General features: G+C 33.2%; 1 protein-coding gene across 1 annotated transcript in view; it reads left to right on the top strand.

Moving 5' to 3' along the window:
• Positions 1-258: 258 nt before the first annotated feature.
• LOC124362700 (DNA-binding protein D-ETS-4-like) overlaps positions 259-22,811 on the top strand; it is a 43,714-nt gene continuing 21,161 nt past the window's right edge. Inside the window, exon 1 of the mRNA XM_046817413.1 lies at positions 259-414. Coding sequence (XP_046673369.1) covers positions 394-414 — 21 coding nt within the window. The 5' untranslated portion in view covers positions 259-393. The remainder of the gene's footprint in view (positions 415-22,811) is intronic.

The raw sequence follows: 22,811 nt of genomic DNA, 5'->3' as shown, positions 1-22,811 counted from the left end.
TAACAACACCACAACAATGCGTTACTAGCGTTCTGTTTATTTCAGGGAAGAGACATTTATAAAGTCCTGATACGAATATTTAATTCGTGATTAAAATTTTTGTATTTTCTTTTCTTTTTAGTTTTTTTAGAGTGCTACATACGTTAGGTCAAAAGTTACCACTGTAGATTCCTAGTTTCCTTATCATAGTGGTAACTAAACAGCGTGGCGCGGCGCGGCGGTTGGTTGCAGTCAACTGGTTGTGGTGGCAGGACTGGTGCCGTGTGTTTCTTTCTGGGTCGCCAGCCGCATTCGGTCGTGAGCCTCTGTCAGAGTAGGACGTGTATTACACGTTTTTCTTATCTTTATTTATATTTATTTATTTATGTGAGTTTGCTGGTATCGTGCACTAAGATGACCGACACTGTTGAAACGGTAAGTCTCATATACACGTACATTCATTCTGTTAGGGGACGTGTGGTGTTCCTTGGTTTTTGAGTAGTGTTATATGGATTTAGTAAATTCCCAAAACAAGTTGGTTTAATTTGTTGTTTTCAAGTTTTTATTTTGTTCTCTAATTCGTTTATATTTTTCGTCTGATAATTTATGCGTGCTACAATTTATGTTTAAAATCTTGATGTATGTGTGTGTCTAGAATGCTTAAAACAACATGATCGATAGATGTATTAATATAATAACACAAAATTTATAATGTGTATATATATATATATATATATATATATATATATATATATATATATATATATATATATATAAAATTTGGAACAGGTTTGAATGTTAGTGGTAGCAGTATAATCTTTCTCTCCTGGATAAATTTAGTAACTTGTTATTTATTGACACGTTTCCATTACTACCATGCGTCGATGTCTTTCTTTCGTTGTGAGGACCCATGGATTGGCTTGTTTACTTTGTAAATAATGTTATCATTCAATGGTAAATCTTGTTTATATAACATTTTGTGCTATTCTGTATGGTTGAAGTATATACAGTAGGTGGATTATTTTGTAACATCGACCTTCTAAAACTATGTTGATGCCTAATACTCCACTCTGTTCCCAGATTTTGTTGGATAACATAGGTTTTATGATAGCAAATTGGTAGCAGATACATCATTGTATATTTTAAAATGAATGAGTTAATCGACATCAGTTTTCATTATGTGGTATGCTTCTTTCTAGATAAAGTTGTATTTAGCTAAGTGAAAATCCATCATAGCACTTTAATACAAAACATGAACAAATTTATAATACATAGATTCACTTTCAAAACTAAATATGTGGTTCAAACAAGAAAATATTCCAAATATCTATTAAAAAGTATGAAAGGAATATTTAAAATGTTACCTATTAAAATTGTAAGATGATTGATATATTATTGTTTACTTCGGTAATGTAGGGTGTAACTTGAAACTCATCGGATGAAATTCTGTTCCTGTTCAATGTTTTAGCCTTAGCAACGTTAATAAAACAAATGTCTTGTATTTGAATTTTGAACACTGATGCCTCTAGTACTGCAAGGGCAATCGTTAAGTTATAAAATAAATTATGGAACCCTAAGGTAGTTGTGACGCATAAAGTTGTGGTTTCGCCTTAGTGGCATGAGTTGGCAAATACAAGGCCAACAGGCTTATATTAACGTTTTAGCCGTTGGTTCTGATAGTGCTGCAAGGACTTTCCAGAACCTTTATCAAGATTTGAGTTTGGTAATATCCAGGAATTTAATAATTAGGATATTAATACACGTGACACGTAATAGTCGCTTTTCCACTAGCAACATGAGTTGGTCTTACAAGGCAATCGGTTCTAAGTATATTGTCAGAGAATTTAGCATGATTAAAGAATTTAATATAGGTTTGGCACTGCTGCACACTACCCATAACACTACCCATACCAGCACGAGCTCATCAAATGATGCTTTCAGTCATGTTATTTTAAACGTGTCTGATAGAGCTGTAAGGACCTCTTCAAGGATGATCAACGTATGCATTTGAAAAGATGGAGGAAATTAATGTGGCTGGGACACTAACACACTTATTGTTCTTCCTTTAGCAGCGTGAGTTGGCACTATAACGTTATCACTACAGTTATTGTAAACATCAATCTTGATAGCTCTGCAAGCACCTTTTCAGGGGTTATCGAATATCAGTTTGGCAAAAGTGTGGAGTTCAGTATAGCTGAGCGTGACACATGATACATTTATTTTTTCCCACTAGCAGCAACAGTGGCCACTAAAGGGTTATCACTACAGTTATTGCATACATTAATAAATTATCATTAATAATCATCATTAATAAATCAATCTTCTGCTTGTTTAGAAGAAGTAACAATAATATAGATGTGACCAATAACACACTAGTTGCTTTTCTCTAAGCAGTTCGAGTTAGCCTAAGATGAACAATATTGTTATTGTAAACATAGGGTTTTCAGTGTTACAAAAAACTTGTTCGGGCCTAACAACTAATAGCTTTGGTTGCCTAAATCATGGAATGTAACATATCCGTGACAAATAATCTACTTATTGTTACCTCTTCATTACATGAAATCGCATACAGAAAAATTGAATGACACTAAGGAGATGTTTTATTTTCTTTTATTTTACTTCACAGAACATTTTGCAAGATTATGAAAATACCACTATGGCAAGATTATAGCCATCTTGCTCTTGAATACTTAAACGGTTTCTTCCAAACGAAAACCCAGAATGTTAGCTGCCTCATCGTTTTTGAACATGCGTTTATTTCCCCAGTTAGATGCATTAGGGACTAGGCAGTCCATTGTACTATCAACTGATAAAGTAACATAAAAAGGCACAATAAATGAATACAGAACATTTACTCATAATAATTATTACTAACCTGTTACTACGTTTAAAGATATATAGTTAGTAAATATTGTTGGATATTAGTTTTTGTTTGCGAGATTAATCATTGTATTACTGCAGAAATTTCAAAAAAGATTTATACTAGAGAATCTTTGATTGTTGTAGACTGCCGAAATAGTTTCTTCTTGTTGGACGTAATTCTGGAACTCGGATATTTGTACTTACAGGAGACCTATATATGAGACCCTGATGGACGTGCTCTGTTTCTGTCATATCTATAACTATTTAACCGAGATTGTAACTAACTAATTGTTACTCAGCTTCCTTCAAATTCTTGGAAATTAATAAAAATAGTAGCAATAAATAAACTTGATCATTTATTTAAACAAACACTGTCTAGCATTATCAGTACGTAGGCTGTAAGTAATATATTGGAATGATTAATAAAGATAATAGAAAACTACATAAAAGCTATCATGTGTTTTTGCTACTGTGTTATTACTGAGTCCAGGTGAGATGTAATGTTGCAACACTGCCTAATAGCCGTGTCGGCAGCTAGCAGCAGTCGGCTTGTGTTTATGTCGAACCATCTTTCCTCTTTCCTCGTAGGGACAGTTTTCCTGCATGAAAATATCTCATAGTTTTATTTTCCCATCAAGAATTTCCTCAATAAATCAATTTATTTTTAGCCTTAGCATAGAAAACCATTTGAGTTTTCCTATATTGCAACAACACACCATTATGTTGGCCAATAAAATACTTATAGAGAAAATATGATGAAAATATTGATATTTGAATAGAAGTATTGCAAGCGAATATAAATGTTACTAAAGCTGAGGTATAATTACTGTTTTGTATATAAGTTATAAAATAATTATGGTCCATTCTTAAGTATATTTGTGACATTCAAAGAACAAATATGCAACTTTACGTGTAAACATTTCTGATTTAAAATTGCTTTATGTAACACTGCAAGTATGACTTATCATCACCTCTTCAGAGAGCTGCCCGTGTAGAACTCGATCTCAAATTAATCATAAGTCAAGACTAAGTAACCGTTAAATTTTACGATATTTTTCGTATCAAGAAAATAAATAATGTTCTATTCTTGCTGGCATACAAAATAAGTCAAAAATAACTGAAGGTGATACAAACTAAGGAATTATATGAATTTTGTATAATTACCTAATACAGTATAATTGCTTTCAAGTACAGCATAAAACATTATAATGGGTGATACAAGCAATCTTAATGAATAATAAATAAATAAATAAAGTAATTAAGCCGCGTCTTTATTAAAACTCAAGTCCACTTTCTATAACCTTAGCATAATACACAAGAAAAGATAAATCCTTTATTCGGGATACAATATTGTCAACAAATTACAATGAAGTAAACGTCTACGAGTAATACTATGTCTCGTATACGTGAGCCACAGTATTACTAGTTTATAAAAAACAAATTTGTACTAATTGTTATAGAGATTATTATTAAATAGTCAATATATATCCCTATCATAGAGAAGGGCAATGGTGCAATTGATTTTTTATTTCGAAGAATATTTGTTCACTAATTTCGTAGCCCTTTAAGATACATTTGAATACAGAAAAAATTGGAAAAAAACCATTTTTATCACCCCACGTGAAATTATGCACATGAGGTAGGAAATGTTGGGAAATTTGTTATCAGGCTCAAATAACAACGGATTTTAAAGGATTTTGCTTTGACACTCCTTTGATTTATCATTCAGAGGTTTGTAAAATAAATAACTGTAAATGTACACCTTTAGAAAAAGTAAATTCATTTAAGTATCTGGGGATTATTTTAGATGAGAAAGTTACATGGGAAAAACATATATTTGAACTTCACAACAAGATTAAATTCTCGATTAGAAAGTTTTTTTATCTAAGAAATTTTTGTGATCCATCCTGATTGAGAAATTTATACTTTGCGTTAAAACATTCTCGTTTACAATACGGTATAAGTTGTTGGGGTGGAACTTTTAAAGTGCATATAGATAAACTAAGAATATCACAAAATAAACTTATACGCGTCATAGCAAGTAAAAGCTTCAGAGAGAGTTCTTTTCCTCTTTATTCGCAACTAACAATTTTGCCAATACAACATCTTTATGTTTTTAAAGTTTTGAGGGAGTTTTACTTGAGAAGTGGTAATAGAGGTAACAATTTAATTTATTCTACCAGAAGTATAAATCTTAAACTGTTTAGGTTACCAAAAGTCAATAAATCACAATTCAGACAATCTTTTTCCTACGCTGGTCCAAAAATATTTAATCAGTTGCCTTTGCACATTAAGCAGATAGAAAACTTTAAGGCATTCTGTGCACAAGTAAAAAAGTGGCTTTTTAGAAAACCAGAATTAAGTTGTTTATTTAGAATACTATCATAACTATATCAGTAAACTTTTGACATGTTAATAACTGTATAATTTAATATATTTTAATTAGATATCAAGAAAAATTAGTGTAAATAATTAACTATTAGTAAAATATAATAATTGATTTAAGTTCGAAGAATGGTTGTGGACGCTGCAGAAGCTCATATTTTTAGATATGTTTTAAGAAGCTAGACATAGAAATTTATTTTGTTTTAAACCTGTAAATAGGATATTAATTGTTGTATATATTTTAGATTTTAATTTTTTTTCTCTCTCGCTGACCTCACTACTTGTAAAAGAGGTCAGTGTATTTTTCCTATCATTAAGTTAATTCAATTTTGTAAGTTTATAGGAAAATAAATCATTTATTCATTTAGATAAAAATTATAATTTTTACAATATGTACATGAGTATGAATGAGAGTTATAGATTCTGGGATTGACATGGATTTTATTAATTTATGACTTATGAAAAGTATTATTTTAAGCAATAAAATTTAAGGAGTTGAAATAATCTAAAGTTTTACTCTAAAGAAAATATATTTTTATCTCAAGCCACTTTTAATTGTTCCTGATTACAAAATTACCTTCACTTCTCATTTTAAATGCCAGTATTTCACTTCCAATTATCAAAACAAAAATATTGTTTCTATTTTATTTGTACTTAAAAGTGTTATCTTAAATGGCTATCAACTTAAAATAAAATAGTATTTCCGAAACTCAAAATCGATTATAGCACCTTTTAATGCGACGGTTCGTTCCTTCTAGTGAACACAAAATACGATGGAGGGGGTACTGACGTAAGCAGGGTGGAATCAGCTGCTTGCTGGCAAATTGTAATATGTACCACAATCTCAGTGGAGCATTATGCACAGCGCTATCCGACGGATAGACCTAGGACCTACATTAGCCGCACGTAGCCAATTACTAGCGAATTCTATTGACTGGTTCTGTTCACTAACTTCATTGTTACATCTGGTTTGGTATAGTCGTTGCTCACAATGTTTTATATCTTTAAAGCTGAAATGAAATATCCAACTATAGTTTAAAATGTCCTTCTGTACTTTAGTACATAATAATAGAATATTAAACAAGTTAAAACAATTCATTTATAACACTAAAAGTGTGGTAATGTTTTTTGTCCGCCAGGAAAGTTTTTAAGCGGCAAGTGCGAGATAAATGAAATAAATTGAATTTGTCATCTCGTAAACTTCTATCTAAAACGTGTTACCTTCGAAAGCCGAGCCTTTGAAGGAAATCATTTAATGTTGCCATTTCCGCAGGCCGTGTCACTGTGGTATCAGGAGATACACCGCTGACGCTGTGTCATATATCCCAGACTACTTCGACACATTTTAGAGAATGTAATTTAACTTCAAAACAAAATGTCATTTGAAAATCGCGTTTCTATAACTCGTATTCGTGTTCACACAATTATATACTTTATAATACATGACATGCTTTGTTGCTCTTCAATACAAAAATATAATATTTTTAATTTGAATAAAACGTGACTTTATTTAATAGTAGTAATTAAAATTATTACTTACTGGTTTGTTACATAAAAAAAAACTTTCATGGATCGAATTCAATTTGCGAGATGCATGAATAAGTGGTTTAGAATGTGTCAAAGTGAGAAATGAAAGTCCATTCTTTTGAATGAAAGTAAGTATATTGGAAAAGAGATGACGGATAAGTCTATAAAGGGAAATCTCAATATTCCAAAGATTACATCGCTTTGAGTTCTGCATATGTGTCACAGGATAAGAAACGGTAAATATACTTCCTTCTCAAGCATTATTTTCAGTAATTTCTTCTGGTTCGATAGTCAACTCTTTGGATAGTTTTAATATACATTTTCAACTTTATATAGATATAATTTAATTAAAACAAATCGTTCAATTGTGTTGAATGTTAAAGGCTCTCTAGGATTTTTCTGCTCAGTTCTTCTTAAAATTATTAATAACGTATTGATCGTGACAGTGAAAAGTTGTTGGGGTAACAACGAACAGGAATTACATATTTTATATTGCATGGGAAATTAATACGCATTATTTGAAACGTAACCTCTAAATTGATACATTCGGAATTATAATCTGGAATTTTAAACGCTTTTATACTAATTTTTACATAAACAGGTTTTTATGAACCCTCCAGTAATATTTTGGGAATTTGTTCTTCATGTCAACAAAATGGGTCAGAAATGCTTAATTTGCCGTCTGTCTGTATTTATGTGTTATTTAGATGTTATTTTTATTTAAAAAACCAGTAAATATTAAAAAAACTAAGATTTGGCACAATTATTATTCTTGAAGTCTAAAATTAAACGAAAATTAGCATTATATTACGACATAACGTTTCAAGATGGCTATTGGTTGAACTTTTTAAGCTTAAAACCTTAAAAAATAATAAATTATGAATATTTGTACAAATTTATGAAAGTTGCTAACACATAATTTAACGTTTTGACACATAAATATTAAAAAAATAGTCGGTAAATAATGTAGATGTAAGATTTTAACTGTTGTAATACATGTTTACTAAAGCCGTAAACATGTAGAGAATGGAAATCTTGCACTTCAACAGTTGAAAGCGTGACATAAATTTATTTCTTGACGGGTTTTATGTGTTGGGTGTCAAAATGTATTTAATAATATGTATACACTTTTATTATACTATCTATATTTTAATAATTGTGTTTGTTGTTATGTTATCAATATTTAATGCTTCAACTGACCACCATCTTGAAACATGATATTACAATTAAATATTAATGTTTTATCTAATTTGAGACTTCTAGAATAATAATTGTTCCAAATGTGAAATTTGATTTTTACTGGTTTCTGGAAAGAAAAAAAAAACATGTAGGCAGTATTAGTGAACCATGTTTATATTACATGTTTTATTTACCTTGAGCCGAAGAACAAATCGCCAAAATATTGTTGGAGAGTTCGTAAACACCTTGTAAGTGTTTTAAATTTTCTCTTCTTTGTTGTTTTTTTTTTCTTTTAAAATAATACATTGAATGTAGTAGATGTTTGTCAAAACTCAGTGCTACACGGTATGGAATATTATGAGCAGCAGGTGATCTGAACCTCAGAGTAAGGAAAGCGTCGACTATACGTTGCCGCTGCCGCCTCACCACGAACCTCTGGGTGAAAGTACGCCGTCATCGTGTCTGCCGTCGAGCATATAACGGCAACTCTAGGGCTTCCTTCTTACGCGAATCATTTGACAAACAATTGATGATTGTGCAGACGGGTTTGGAGATTCACAGGTTTGGAGCGTCCGATTTACAAACCACAGCTGAGAACGGGAAACAATGAACTCAGGGTACACATAAAGGCCCGAGCTGGACACAAACAAAGTTATAATTTTTTCTTAAAAATTTGCTGTGGCCATCTCGATTTTAGACCCGTAATGACAATGTTAAAATTTAGTGTTGCAAGTCTTGACTACCTCATTAGCCATACAATTATGGAAGTTGTCTCATTTTAAACACATGACTAATCGCATCGAACCGCCGTTTTGTTATTTGGAGTTTTGGAGAAAAACAATTCTAAACTGTTTGTACTGTCTCGTTTCTTTATTATAAAGTATACATTAAAAAAATACAAAAAGCCTTTAGATGCGTATTATCCTATCTTTAAAATTAGAAATCTATAATTTTACGAAATAAAAAAGGCATCCAAGTGTTTGAAGTTTAGCATTGTTTTTATTTTGTAGATATCAAGGTAATTTCATTACGGCCTGCTCTTAACGACGGCGTAGAGTTCTGTGTCCAGTTACACACTATACATCGTTAATAATATATTCAAACAAAGAACAGACACAAAGTTAGTAACTAATTTAGTGGTATAAATAAATAATCAGAAAAAGTTGTGTTACTTAGAATTTCAAAGAAAATTAAAACTGGACCCACTGCTTACCTCACACACGCAAGTGATGGTTAAGTCAGATTGCATTAATTGTTACTGTTAATTGGTTGAGCGGTGAGACCATGAGTGGCGCTGGTTGCCGAACATGTAACGCATATTTATAAACTCCATCACGGCTCTCTGAAATTGATGGCGTAATTAAAATAGTCGTGATTGAGTCGGGCTAAAGACAGCACAAAGAATCGTGAGGTGGCCTTAACATCGGAGGCCGCCCGGTACAGTCGCTACCACAACTCTCGACGCCCGTCGTGACCTTGACAGTCACTGGAGCTGATAGTGTGCTGATAGTGCGGCTCTCCCGCCTCAGAGCTTGATATATGTGCTGACCACATGTTTTAGTAGATGTGACCTTGAGAACCGTTATGTACACTCTTATCTTACCGCTGCACCCCTTATGCAGATAGCAAGCAAGAAATCCGCGCTTGAATAATCGGGTTGCCTCACGAAGTCAAGTTTGTCTGGCAGCAATTGAAGTTATAAAAAAACAACGTCTTGTATCTCAGAAATGTTTGAGTATTTCGAACGAATATAAGGATTCTAATAGGTTCCCAGAATACACCCATTCCTGCGCTATATAACAGCTGCTTCACCTTGTATATGGCACAATTAGCAATTCTGGGATGATTTCTGATCATTGTAAAATACTTACATGTTGAAAAATCGTCTTAAATCATTGAATGAGATAGGATTTATGGCAATTATTTATGGTTGCCACATTAGCATTTCCTCGCTAATCAAATTTGTAAACGTCTTTATATATGTGTCTCCCAGTCCCTTAAAAGTCAAACGTATAACAATTTGCTGGGAATTAACAAATCGTCGCCTTAAAAAGTATGTATAGGTCATAAAATAGGTTTTAATATTATTATTTTTAAATTTTATTTTATTTTGCATACACATCAGAATTAAACGCTTGATTATATTCGATGATATTAGAAGATTGAAACAATAGACTTACAACCAGTACTGTATTATTGTCTGGGATCAAGTTCTGATTTTCGTCTGATCGTTTTTCCATACCAACTTGATCGATTCTATTGTACCAACTCCAACAGTACTCTTTTATTACGCTTGTTGCAAAAGATCTGCCCCTAAAACTTCGGGTATAACAGGATTAAAGGATGTTGTCCTCAAACTAAAATAATCCTTAAGCATCAGCCCAGCAGCAGGAAAATAACGATAAGAATAATTTCGGAGACTGTTCCTACTGGTTACAGTAGTTGCAGGGGTGGCGAAAATTTTAAATAATCATAAAATTGAAATTTTGTATCTTATAATTACATCAGGTAGCATTAACTACTTATCATAATATGTATTTTGTATATTTTGTACTTTTTAACGGTTCGATAGTGAATCTGATTTCACAGTAATTCTTATATGTTTATGTCGGTTAAACGTGGGTGAAAACTTTAAGGAACTTTCCGCAACTATGAGGAAGGAAGGGGATTTTTACCTGTCTCCTGTGAGAAACTCTTGGCCCAGACTGTACTCGTTAACCACATCGCAATAATGTGGCCTTGACATCTACAACTCCATGACGTGATAGAGTACACTGATAATAAGCTGGTTACACTCTTTCGCTGCGCTCAGTGCCTATAAAACTTCGGTAGACAGATTGTATTACAGGTAAAAACATAACTTACATAATATTCCATTCGGTAGATTCTATCGAGTGACACAGTGTAAGGATAGTAAGAGATACAACTAAGTTATTGAATATTGTGGACCCAGGTGCATTAAAGGAAGCCCTGCCTCTCTGACTTCGCAGTATAACTTAGACAAGTTCTCCAAAATTGATTCAAACTTTCCGCTGATTATAACTTTCGCTAATTAACTTTTTTATATTACGTCGTATTTTTAATAAGGTTTGTAATTATGGTATCACAATGTATTAAAAGTATTAGGAATAACTCTGTGTATTAATAGGTTTAGACTATCGCGTTATTATTATAACGTGCAAAAACGGGATATTTTGTTTACATTGTAAGGGTCTTTAGTAGAAATTATCCCTACAGTTATAAAACGCTTGTAACAAGGTTATAATCAAATAAATGCAATATTTTAATACAAGGAATTGGAAGATTATGTCTTCGAATCAAGATTATTTTAACCCTCAGCGCAGTAAATATTCTCTTCGTATTTGAATTTTTTTGATTCCGAGGAGCCAACGATAAGAGACCCGACTCGACAGGTTTCTCGTTACAACAAAATGTAAGTTAGGTGTTTTTGCAAACGAATAAAAAAGTACCGTAATTCCTGTAAACACTTTTCAATAGTGGCAGGACTCTGTTGTCAAAGACATAATTATACTATATTTCTTCATCTGGAATTTAAGTTACAGCCTAAAGTGATCATATTTTATAGTTTAGTATGGTGTAGATAATCATAAGATAAATTTTCTGGCTTCTCTACTCACTAGTGCTCATAATATGATTCTTAAATATTACCAATATTACTCATGGGCGTAGTTAAATACCAATCTAAAGTAAAAGAGCTTTTATTATATTACAAAGCAATAAAGTCCTAACACAGGAGACATAACACAATTGAGTCACTTTCTTAGATAGAATCTCTCTTAGACAGTTTCAAGCTGTTACGTAGATTGCAGATACACTTCTTCTATCCTATTACTGTAATTGATAAGAAGGGGCGAAATATATAGGTCTACAGAGCGTAACATAAAACAACAGTATCTTGTTAATTCATAGATATATATGCGTATATTTCAATCCCAAATTGTCCAAGAAAACCAAGTTTTTAGCTAGTAATACAATCATAGAGTACATTGTAAGCACAGCAGAGCTCGCTTTTCAGAGTAATACAATTTAGAGAGTACATTCTAAGTACATCAGCTCTAGAGTTAAACCAATGATAGAAGTCGACACTCAGAGATAACACTGTAGTACATCAGCCCTCGCTTTCCAGAGTAATACAATCAGAGTCTTTGTAAGTACATCTGAACTCGTTTTCCAGAGTAATACAATCAAAATAAGACTTGTAAGTACATCAGCCCTCTCGCTTTCCAGAAAAATACAATCAGAGAGTACATCGTGAACACATCATCCCTGGATGCTCAGAGTGCTGGTACACTCAGAAAATCGTAAGCAACATTCACAAGCTTTGTCTTACAATTGATTATAGCTACGCCGTACACTTTGCCTCTTGTGGGCCAGTTTATACTCAGTGTATTCGTTCCTTTCCTCTCCTTAGGATTTTCTCATCTCCTTACGTGTTTAAGGCTTATATCGATTTTGAAGTTTCCCAAACATCGAAAGCCCGGAGATCAAATTATATGGTATCAAATTTATTCTGAACTTGCCATCGTAAACGGATGTCTTTAATGTTTTCCATCAGTAATAATGACAAAAACTGCAGCTGACGTAGTTTGATGATGTATGGCTTTAATTCAATGTATGTAGGCATACACATCAGTGTATAAGAAGGAAGACTCAGTGTTGTAGTGAGCGGCGAACGGCACAGTGCGCAGTGCGCAGGTCTAGGGAATGCTGTGGCCTAGATTTGCGAGTAACGGTACTTACGCTCCTCCCAGCATCCTGCCTCTACCGCGGCCTTGTCTGTCTCGTGGCTGAGGTTATCATAGTATCTAAAAACTGGGATGGTCTTGCCCATTAAACAAACTAAACTATAAGTAAATACAATGTCAAGTTATATGCTGTCAATTACTTTTGTAGCGTTTTACAATTTAGAAATTTGCACTAATTAAATGGGTTCATCCTTAACGTTAATACATATTATTGTAGTTTAACTGTAAAAGTTCTAGAATAAATAAATTCGTTTTTTTAAGTTGCCACAGCGAATGTATGCCTACTTAATGAAATACGTAGGTATTTCAGAACAAACCAAAGCTATTAGATTTTAACACCTGCTTTAGATTTTAGAACAAATCAAGTATTTAAATAATCGACCACGCCAGTGTCACAGTTTTGGATAGATTTTAAAGCCTACTAGTGCTTAGCAAATTAACTGATTCGACTGAATTCAGCATTAGTGGTGAGGAATAGTGGGTAGGGGATTGGGTGAGCACTAAGTTTGTGTACCGATCGGGTCAAATAATACGTAATTGAATTATACAATTTTCTTTGTCCACTCTCAATTAAGGTTTGGTTTATGAAGATCGAAAAAAAAAACCATTTTCAGAAAAACTATACTTAAAAGTAGATATTAAGAAATGTTTACAAAAATAATACGTTTATGAAGATGAAAAATGTTAATAGTAATTTATTTGTTGACATTACTCATATTGAGGCAATCAAATATGTTTTCCTTTAATTAAGCTACTGAATACGTAATTTTAATGCTGTTTAATATTTATTTAATTCACTTTTAAGAATAGGTCATGGAAAAGTTTCGAGATATCCTTAAAATAGACTTTGGAAAAACTGATTAAAGAATGTGAAGAATTGGGTTTTCCAGGTGCATAGCGATTTTATCAAAAATAATTAATGTTTATAATATTAACTTTGAAAAGTATTTTATGTAAGTCTACTATCCAATTTTGTGGGTAAAATAAATATGAACACTGAAGGTAGTAGCGAATTTTAGATCTTTTAAAAACGACCACAGTTTTAGGCCGTCAGCACTGCTGCAGGTCGCCATCACAGATACGCATTGTTGCCTATTTTTATTGTTTTCCTTCCTTCAACAAAAAACTATTAATACAACCCAACTAGGCAAAGTACCCGGCGACAATTGGAAAATACACACAGTTATTTCAAATAATACCAAAAAGGAGATGTTAATAAAGAACCTAAAACATAATATACGTTCTAAGCTGTTATGCATCATAATGGGGAAAATTTACTGTGCTAATATTTTCTGTGTTGGTAAGCTGCTTTGTCTCTTAAACAGTAACACCTCTTTTGTGTGTTGTGGTTTTTAATACACAACATGTGACGTGTAACAGAGTCAGGTACATTTGCACCTCTTGTCCATTAATTCTTTTCTTGCTATGCAATAATAATTTTAACTGTAAGATATATGGTAATTAGAAAGTAACTTTGTTAAAGAATCCCACAAAAAATTCATTTAATCGACTTTATAAAATATACATTTCTTTAGCGATTTCAAAGTCCTATTACATTAGAGTAAAAACATTCATATCTCATTATAGATTTTAATCTTAAACAAGAAAAAAATTACTTATACTGCCAGCAACATAAAAGGAGAAAGGAGAAATGGGAATTGGACAGTAATAGGAAAGGAATGACGTGATAAGAAAGGCTCTGCTACCCACAATGCTCACTTCTTTATAATTCATCCCACTTCAACAAGAGGAATGGCTGAATGGGCTACTCGGCTCTGCAAAGCCTTGCCTTTCTAGTAGCCACCTGTTACACATAGAAAATACATATCATTACCGCAGAGAATTCCAACGGCAATTCCCTGAGCAACCAGAACGTGAGACCAAAATTGACGGATGAACTTAGTTCTCTGATAATTGTCTTTGTGCGTGACGAGGTGACAACTTGTCAGTTTCTTTGCTGTACTCTTAAGATAAAGCCAGCCTCCAAGTTTAGTTATACTCACTTCCTGAGACTCAAAACACACAGGTCGTCGCATATTTAGGTTTAAGATGTCCCTATTCTATGTGAATCAAACGTTCTTGTGCTACTGTCCAGCCCGCATAAAATACAGCCAACATCAGAGTCATTCAATGTCACGACAGCCAAAATAATCAGAGCCCAGCGAACATAAGATAAGGCCTAGTTTAGAGTCCAGCCAACATCATATACAGCCAAATCTAAGTCCAATCAACATCTGAGTCCAACAAAAATAATGTGCATCCTAGTCAAGGTCCAACCAAATCATAGTGAAGCCAAAATTAAATACAGCCAACATGAGAGCCAGTCCATATCAGATGAACCAACATAATTAGAGTCCAGCCTACATTAGATACATCCAACAATACAGTCCAGCCAACATCATGTACAGCCAAATAAAAGTCCAGCCAACATGAATTAAAGCCAATATCGGATACAGCAACAGTAAATACAGCCAACATGGATTCATAAGGATTGTAACATTATAAACCACATAACTGTGTAGCATCCTTATTATTATGACTTATTACATTATTCCTTTGTTTATTCGGTATTAATAAACGAGCTTGTGCTCCATCTAGTTGCGTCATCAGGGCGTGAATTACAGGCTGTGTGTACAAGCGGGGGTTTAGGAATAGAATTGTGGGAGAGCGACAAATCGAGTGTCTGTTCCTGCTACATCTGGTGGACAAGTGATGAATAAATGGCCGCCTCCACGCGTACTGGTATCATTAATAACGTTTTTGTGTATTGACGTCCTCTTGCCTGTAGCGGCACTGCCTGCCAAACGCGGAATATTAACCGCAGATACGCGCGTTTGTTTACGTTTGCAATATCTGGATTTTCGGATAATTGATCGTATAGGATTAAACTATACACTCTGGCTGTGTTGTGTAACATTGTGCTAAGCTGCTTTGACTCTGGCTGTAGTGGAGTGTATACTTGGTAACGAGTGAAGTCACTTTGCAGGTTTTAACAGTGTAGAGAATATTCACCAGATTTTGTCAGAGCTTTTGCTTTAAATAATTCACTTGAATTAGTAATTCTATCTTCCTACTCGGCATTTAGATGCCGGCTAAATAAAGAGACGCTTGAATAAAACTGATACAGAGAAATACTAAATGTTATAACAGCAATAAAGCTTTAAGTTTTCCTGAATAAAATACTTTTAACTTATACGACTGCATTTAATATATTTCATGACTATTGAGAACTGTTGTAATAAAGGAAAAATGTAAATGTAGATACATATCTTCCATCGTTAAATATGTGAATGCGAGGTTAAAACAGAATAGACTAATATCTCTTAAGGAGCAACAACAAGTTTCTATCAATCGGAAAGTTTCCGTGTGTTACTCAAGCGAAGATATCAGGTCGTCCATTTCGGGCACTCTACAGTTACAAATCGATGTGGTTCAATACAGAACCAAACAATAGATGAAGGTTTTATAATATTATCCATTGTTGGAGAAGCATAACTGGTGAGAAACATTAAAATGACACGATGCAATAAACACATTTACGTATATAGCGGATACAGTACGTGGAAGCACATCACCAGTGGCAATATGTGTAGGTGTATGCACTTGTGCTTGGAATGACAAACAGGTCGTGAGTGCAGTTGAGTGCATTGCATTGAAGTTCATATTCTGTCACTAAGAATGTTTTCGCTTGTTCCGTTGGAATAGTTAACATTACCATAAGCTGCTAGAATATTTTTATGTTATCTCCTTTTATAAATCTTGAAATATTCCTAATTTTAATTGAAATACTTAAAACTCTTCCTTTTAAATTCACTCGTGCATTCTAAATTCCTTAATTAGGTTTTATGACGTGGTTTTACGAAATTAATTCAAACACAAACTTGAATATGAATCATGAATATTTAACCAAAATCAAATCATCCCATTTTAGTTCATAATCCAATCTGAAAACTGGAAATATTGTTTGATATAATGTTGTTATAATGGCGTCATATATACACTATATTAAGATAATAACTTTTATACTGTAAAGATTATTTATTAGGAGTTATCTCCGAGCAGATTACCAAAAGTATTAAAATGTTTATTATAATTCTTAAATATAAAAACCAAATCTCAATATTATTATTATAATTGTATTTTTGATAACCTAACAAAATAGGACAATTGCATTATACATCTCAATAATTTTATACTGTGGTGAACTGCAATGGGCATTTACTGCTCAAATGTTACAGACAAAAACATAAATGAAATCAACAAAATTCTTGGTTACATTGTATTTCTATTTGGAACAATCGTGCATACACGGACTGACTAAAGATTGTATAGACTTTTTGAAATATTTACACGAGAAACCTTCTTCACTTGCTTTTAAATCCACACCAATGAAAGTTCAAAGTAGCTTTTACATTGATAGCTTGGCTGAGATTTAGATACCTTTTGGCCTTTCGAACTGGGTGTAGAGTGTTACGTAACGTGTGGCTTATAGCCGTTAGGAAATTTAATTTGAATATATGTAAACAAGGCGCTGTATTGGCAATGAAAGTCTCTATTGGAAATATAACTATAATAACCTCAGCGAGGAAAAAACGTGATCATGAAAGAAATCTCTCATATTTATGTACTGTCATCTATTACTGCGCAATAATAGTATCCTGTGTCATTCTTTTATATATTTATCATTTATTTGTTTATGCATTTCGTTCATGAACCTAATAGGTTGGAACCTTTTACTATGTGAAACATGTCGTTGCCTGTACATAAACATAAATGGTAGGCTATGTTATGACAAATAAAGTTTTGGATGAATACAATAGGAATCTTAAAGTCTCCTAGGTGGAGAATATTGCCTTACAACTTCTGTCGGTAAACAATATAGCTTGTGATACGAGTCTAGAATTTGTATCACACTCAAACACAAGACTTAGTTGTTTATGAGACAAGGTTCCACTGGATGTGGCGAGAGTTCTGCGACTAACGTTGTAAACTGTGTGACACATGGCGTAGTAAACTCCGCAGAGCACTGAAACTCGAGAAGGGTGTAACTCCGTAAATATGCTAAGGGATTTATGTGAGTGAAACGTGTGTTGTCAGCCCTATAGGACGTGATACGAACTTGCAACCGCCGAATTCACTCACGTTCTCGGCAATATTCCGCCCTTTGACAACACAACCTCGTGCTTGACGAATTGGCGACTTTCTATTTCCTTCATAAAAGACAGCGGCAAGGAACTGTTTTTCACGGTGGGAGTTACGTGGTGTTGTGAAACGCAAAGACAAGACGCAGGTGGTGAAAGTGAGCGGTGAGGTGGGTCTCCTCACCGAGAGGCGCTAATGTAGAACTACGTCATCTACAAGATGGCCGCCACAGCGTCGCCGTCCAGGTTTGTTAATTATACGATAATAACCACTCACACTCCCTCATTGTACCTGCCCATCCATTATGGGATAACCAATTCATACCCTCCTTCTGTATGGAAATCTTAAAGATTGTTAACGTAACACAGCGAAAGTGGCGATTTACTCTTGCTTTAAACCACAGATACCTTCGGATATCAAAGACACCTCACGTATCAAAATTTCAATTCTCATTTCGACATACGCCCATGAGTATTCTGCGCAGAGCCACCACAAGGCAACTACAGGAAGCATAGTGTTACACTACTGTGTAGGAGCCCTCCAGATATTCTACGTTATGTTATACAGATGATAAGCCCTTAATACTTTTTCATACGTTTAAGCCTCAATTTAAAGTAAACACTATTACAAAACATTCCAGGAAAAATTATGGAATAAAGTGGTTTGAGGTTGATCTTTCAGAATAAAACAGAAAATGGCTGCCAAGGGCAGCAGTGTTTAGAATTTGTTTTACAAGACATGAATAAGGTACTCTATAACAAAATGTTTACTATCAATCAGTAAGTAACTAGCAAGAGTCCGTTAAAAAAGATTTTTTGAAAGTTTTTTTCTGTTAGACATGTATTTGCACTTGATATGGCAGAGACGAAGAAAACAATTCGTGTCGAAAGAAATTATTTATTTGAATATATCTACATATTATGAGTTTTAATCTTGTATGAGGCATGCATACTGATTTCATTAGATAAAATAAATGCATAAAAATATGTTTTTATTTTTTGGTCTAGATGCATAACTAAATCTTGTATTAAATGTTTTCACTGAATTAATGATTTAAATAAATAAAGTTTTGAATTATCCCAATTCCTCATTTTCAAATCTTCTTTACACGTTTTCCTGTTCGTAGAAAACGAAAAGTGTCCGGTCTTAAGTGAATATATTTAGAATCAGCAATACGTAATACATGCTGAAAGTGTGAAGACTATTTATTTTTCAAGAGTACTTTTTAGCAACGTTAATTATTTACTTCAAACATTTCAATAGCTCTTCAGAGAGTGTTACAAATAAAAGACTACATTACACAGTTTAGGTGTTAAAAGAAATGTAAATCATACAATATTTAGGTGAAAGTGAAGTGTGAACTCCTGGTCATTCATAACATACATAATTCGAATTCCGCTCAATAAGTAGTGTCAAAACATAATAATCATATATGCATACGGCCCAAGGATTTCCAAAGATAGAACATTACAGTGTTTTACGAATAATATTGTAACTTGTCATAAAATAGTGTAAGTAGGTCTACATAAATTATTCTGTATTTTAAAGGCACTTTCAGTATTCTGTCAAGACACGCTATAGGCATATAGTATAATACTCTTATAATACAAGTATCTTCAACGGTACGTAAAAACACTTCTCAAAGAATTTTGAAAATATTGCTCTCTATTCTGATTTCTAGAAATTTTAAGAGTTTTGTGTATGGTAAGAAAGAATAGATGCAATACAAAACGTACCTTTAGGTAATTTCCGCCTTCTACCATGCATAAAGGTGTAGTAAACATCTGATCCAACAATTCTGTTCAGTTTTATGTTTGAAGGGCTGTAAAGTTTACATGAGTAGGTTCGAGTGTGTAGAGAAGCGGGTTTCGTGGCGCTGTAATGTCCTTCTTTTCTTTCATACCTTATTTATACTATTTGCCTACTCATATCCGTTAATTTGTATCGAGAGCGTTTAAAATAAATTATTGAAAATACACTGGTAAATATTAGTACAAAATGTCAAGTAACAGTGTTACAAACTGAACACTAAACAGTAAATTGAGATCTTCCCGTAATGAGTTTTACTTTAATTATTCGTTCACATAAACGTTTATCCTGTTGGTCATTACCGAAGTTGTAAGTCTCCTTTAACGAGTTTTACTTTAATTACTAGTTTAAATAAACTTTGAACTTTTAGGGTGTTGTTGAAGACATAAATGAATTAAACGCCCTTTCAATGCCAATAAATAATGCCCATGAAATGGGAAAGATTTTTAATAACGCCTTAATGAAATGAAACTGCAATTTATGGCTGCATAAGTGGTAGTATAATGAGAAAGTAGTATGGGTACTTAATTTCACCAAGTGATAAATCTAACTAGTAGCTAGTGCTAGTTAATAAGATGTAAATTTAATGTAGTCGTAGATGTCTTGAAATTTGAATGACTAAACAAACATAAAATAAATTATAAAGTTTAACAAGTACCATGATCAACCATACAAAGATGTGAAATTGTATTCTTATTTTTTATAGACATTAAATAAGCATTAAATATTTATATAGACATTAAACATTTGTGGATAGTTATAGATGGGTAATACGAACAAGAACGAGGTGTATATTTCAGTGAATGAATTTTGTATTATGAAAGTTAGCAGATCTGTGTGAATATATGTATGAATATGAGATTGAGTGTAGAAAGATCTGATGTACGTGTGCAGAGTATAATCCTTTGCATCTTGTCTCGGCGATACGACCCTAGTAAGATTGTTTAAATTCCTCTTACTCACACGTGAGTGTAAGCTTGACTGGAATTTAGGTAGGAAAAAGGTAAAATAGCGGCTAGCGGCTAAATAAAGTGGAAGTTGGAAAAAAGTTATTCTTCATTTTTAGCTTAAAATCACACATTAAATCTGAAAGTGCATAGCAAGCACAACCTTTTTATTACACTCTGTATATTCATATACTCATATCTGACGCGAATGTCTAGCTAATAAATATATATTTAATAACAATTTATATTCCCTACCGATTTTGGAATTCCGCAACACCGTATGCAAACAATATTAATGGCTATTGAATGAAACTTTACTTAGTAATGCAAGAAACATCTCGGGGAGATCAAGTGGAAGCCTACTGAATCCTCCGAATTGCTATTGGCTGCTGAGTGATGACATCAGAGCCGAGATATGACGTCAGAGATGACTATTGCCTCACTCTGGTGGTTGAATGCAGAACTAATATATATATATCCTTGACATTAGATTGGATGGTTATGTACGAGAAGAGAAACGTAAAGCACATTACAGAGATACAGGAGGGAATTACTGTAATTGTTAAGGTTAATTGTACACTTAGTAATGTAAGGTTGTTGTGATATTCAGAATAATGTTTTTTATAATATTTTAGTCGGATGTGGGCATGTATAAACTGATATAGTAAATGAAGCTTGCAATTAAATAATCCAGATGTTCAAATCGGATCGTACCTCATTATGAGCGCTTCATTAGTTGTGATTATAACAACATGTTAGTTTAAACCATGATAATTTAACTGGATTAATTAGGTAACAACTATTAGGATTTGTTGAAATTCGGACAATATTTCAATGACAATATACACTTTTACTACTGAATTTTCAGTTTATTATTCAAACTTACATTTATTACAGAGCTTAGCTTGATGTAAGCCAAATTTGATGAGATGTCAATTTTGATGAGGACCCCTCGTTGCTGCGCCTATTGATGTAGGTCAAATTTGATGCGAGTGTAAATTTGATGAGAGTCCCAGGTAATAACACCAATTTGCTATGTGTCACTCCCACGTTGGTTACGATAATTTGCTGAAAGTCAGTTCTTTAGAATTATTCACTCACCATGTAGTTGTACGCGCCTTGTCACCAGTGGCACGTTGATATACCATGTTGTTCATCATAGTATCGGTCGCCATCTTGCCCAATGCTAGATGTATTTCCTCGTATTACTCAAAAATTATTAGATTTGAATGTCTCTGGTGTTATCACCAGAGACAAGTCTGTGTGTATGTCAGGGTTCCAAAATATATTAAGTAATAATTACAAAATTTAACATCACTCCACACTTTTTGTAAAAGGGATATTTAAAGAAAGTCAAAGCAAGTGACCACGAGATTAGTTTATTAAATGTCACACTCTCAACAATATTATAAACTCACTCACCTTGCAGTGCTTTGATAATTTTAAAAGTCTAAACAATATCCCATCCTTGATTAAATTTCAATATACTATACAACAGATCATTACTTTCCAAGGGGAACTAACACAACCTCCTTGCTTCGAGTCTGATGGTAGAAGAACGAATCTCCGTATAATACGACGGATACTGATTCAAAACAACACTCATCACTTCTCTCGTTCAAATCAGCGTCTTCACGAATAAATTTAATTTAATTCTTTCTTATAATTGTCGAAATTTATCACGTTTACTATAATTAATCAATTTAAGTATTTCTATTTTCTTTTTATTAATTTTTCAAAGCTTTTTATTTAAATTTTTAGCAACATGTGCTTTATGACGTCATAAATTTACAAGTCATTCATACCACAATTGGCTCTTCTGCGTAATTCTATTTAATGTTTTTGTAAAACACGAATTTTGGTTATATTTACTTCATTTTAATTAATCAAATCTTTTCCCGTATAAAGTTCAATAAATGTCTTCGTTATTAAATAAATCTCAATTCCGACAACATGTGATTCACTGATGTCACAGTCTGCCGATTCATTGACGTCACAGTCTGCCAATTCCCCGCGAATATTCAAATGTCGTAATTTGACCTGTTACAAGCTACACAGTTAAACAATATTGTTATTACTCAGTCTTCTACACGTAACACGGTGAGAAGGTCTGATTCAGTGCGAATGTTGGTGTAGCTTTAATTCACCTTCGTCTTATGTGCTGCATCTGAAATCTGATGGTTTTCCAGACTTGATTCCTGAAATCTGGATTCAT

The sequence above is a fragment of the Homalodisca vitripennis genome, chromosome 5 (assembly GCF_021130785.1).
Source record: "Homalodisca vitripennis isolate AUS2020 chromosome 5, UT_GWSS_2.1, whole genome shotgun sequence".
In the NCBI taxonomy this organism is placed as follows: Eukaryota; Metazoa; Arthropoda; class Insecta; order Hemiptera; family Cicadellidae; genus Homalodisca; species Homalodisca vitripennis.
The sequence above is the reverse complement of the archived record's forward strand: the minus strand, read 5'-3'. Positions and strand labels throughout refer to the sequence as shown.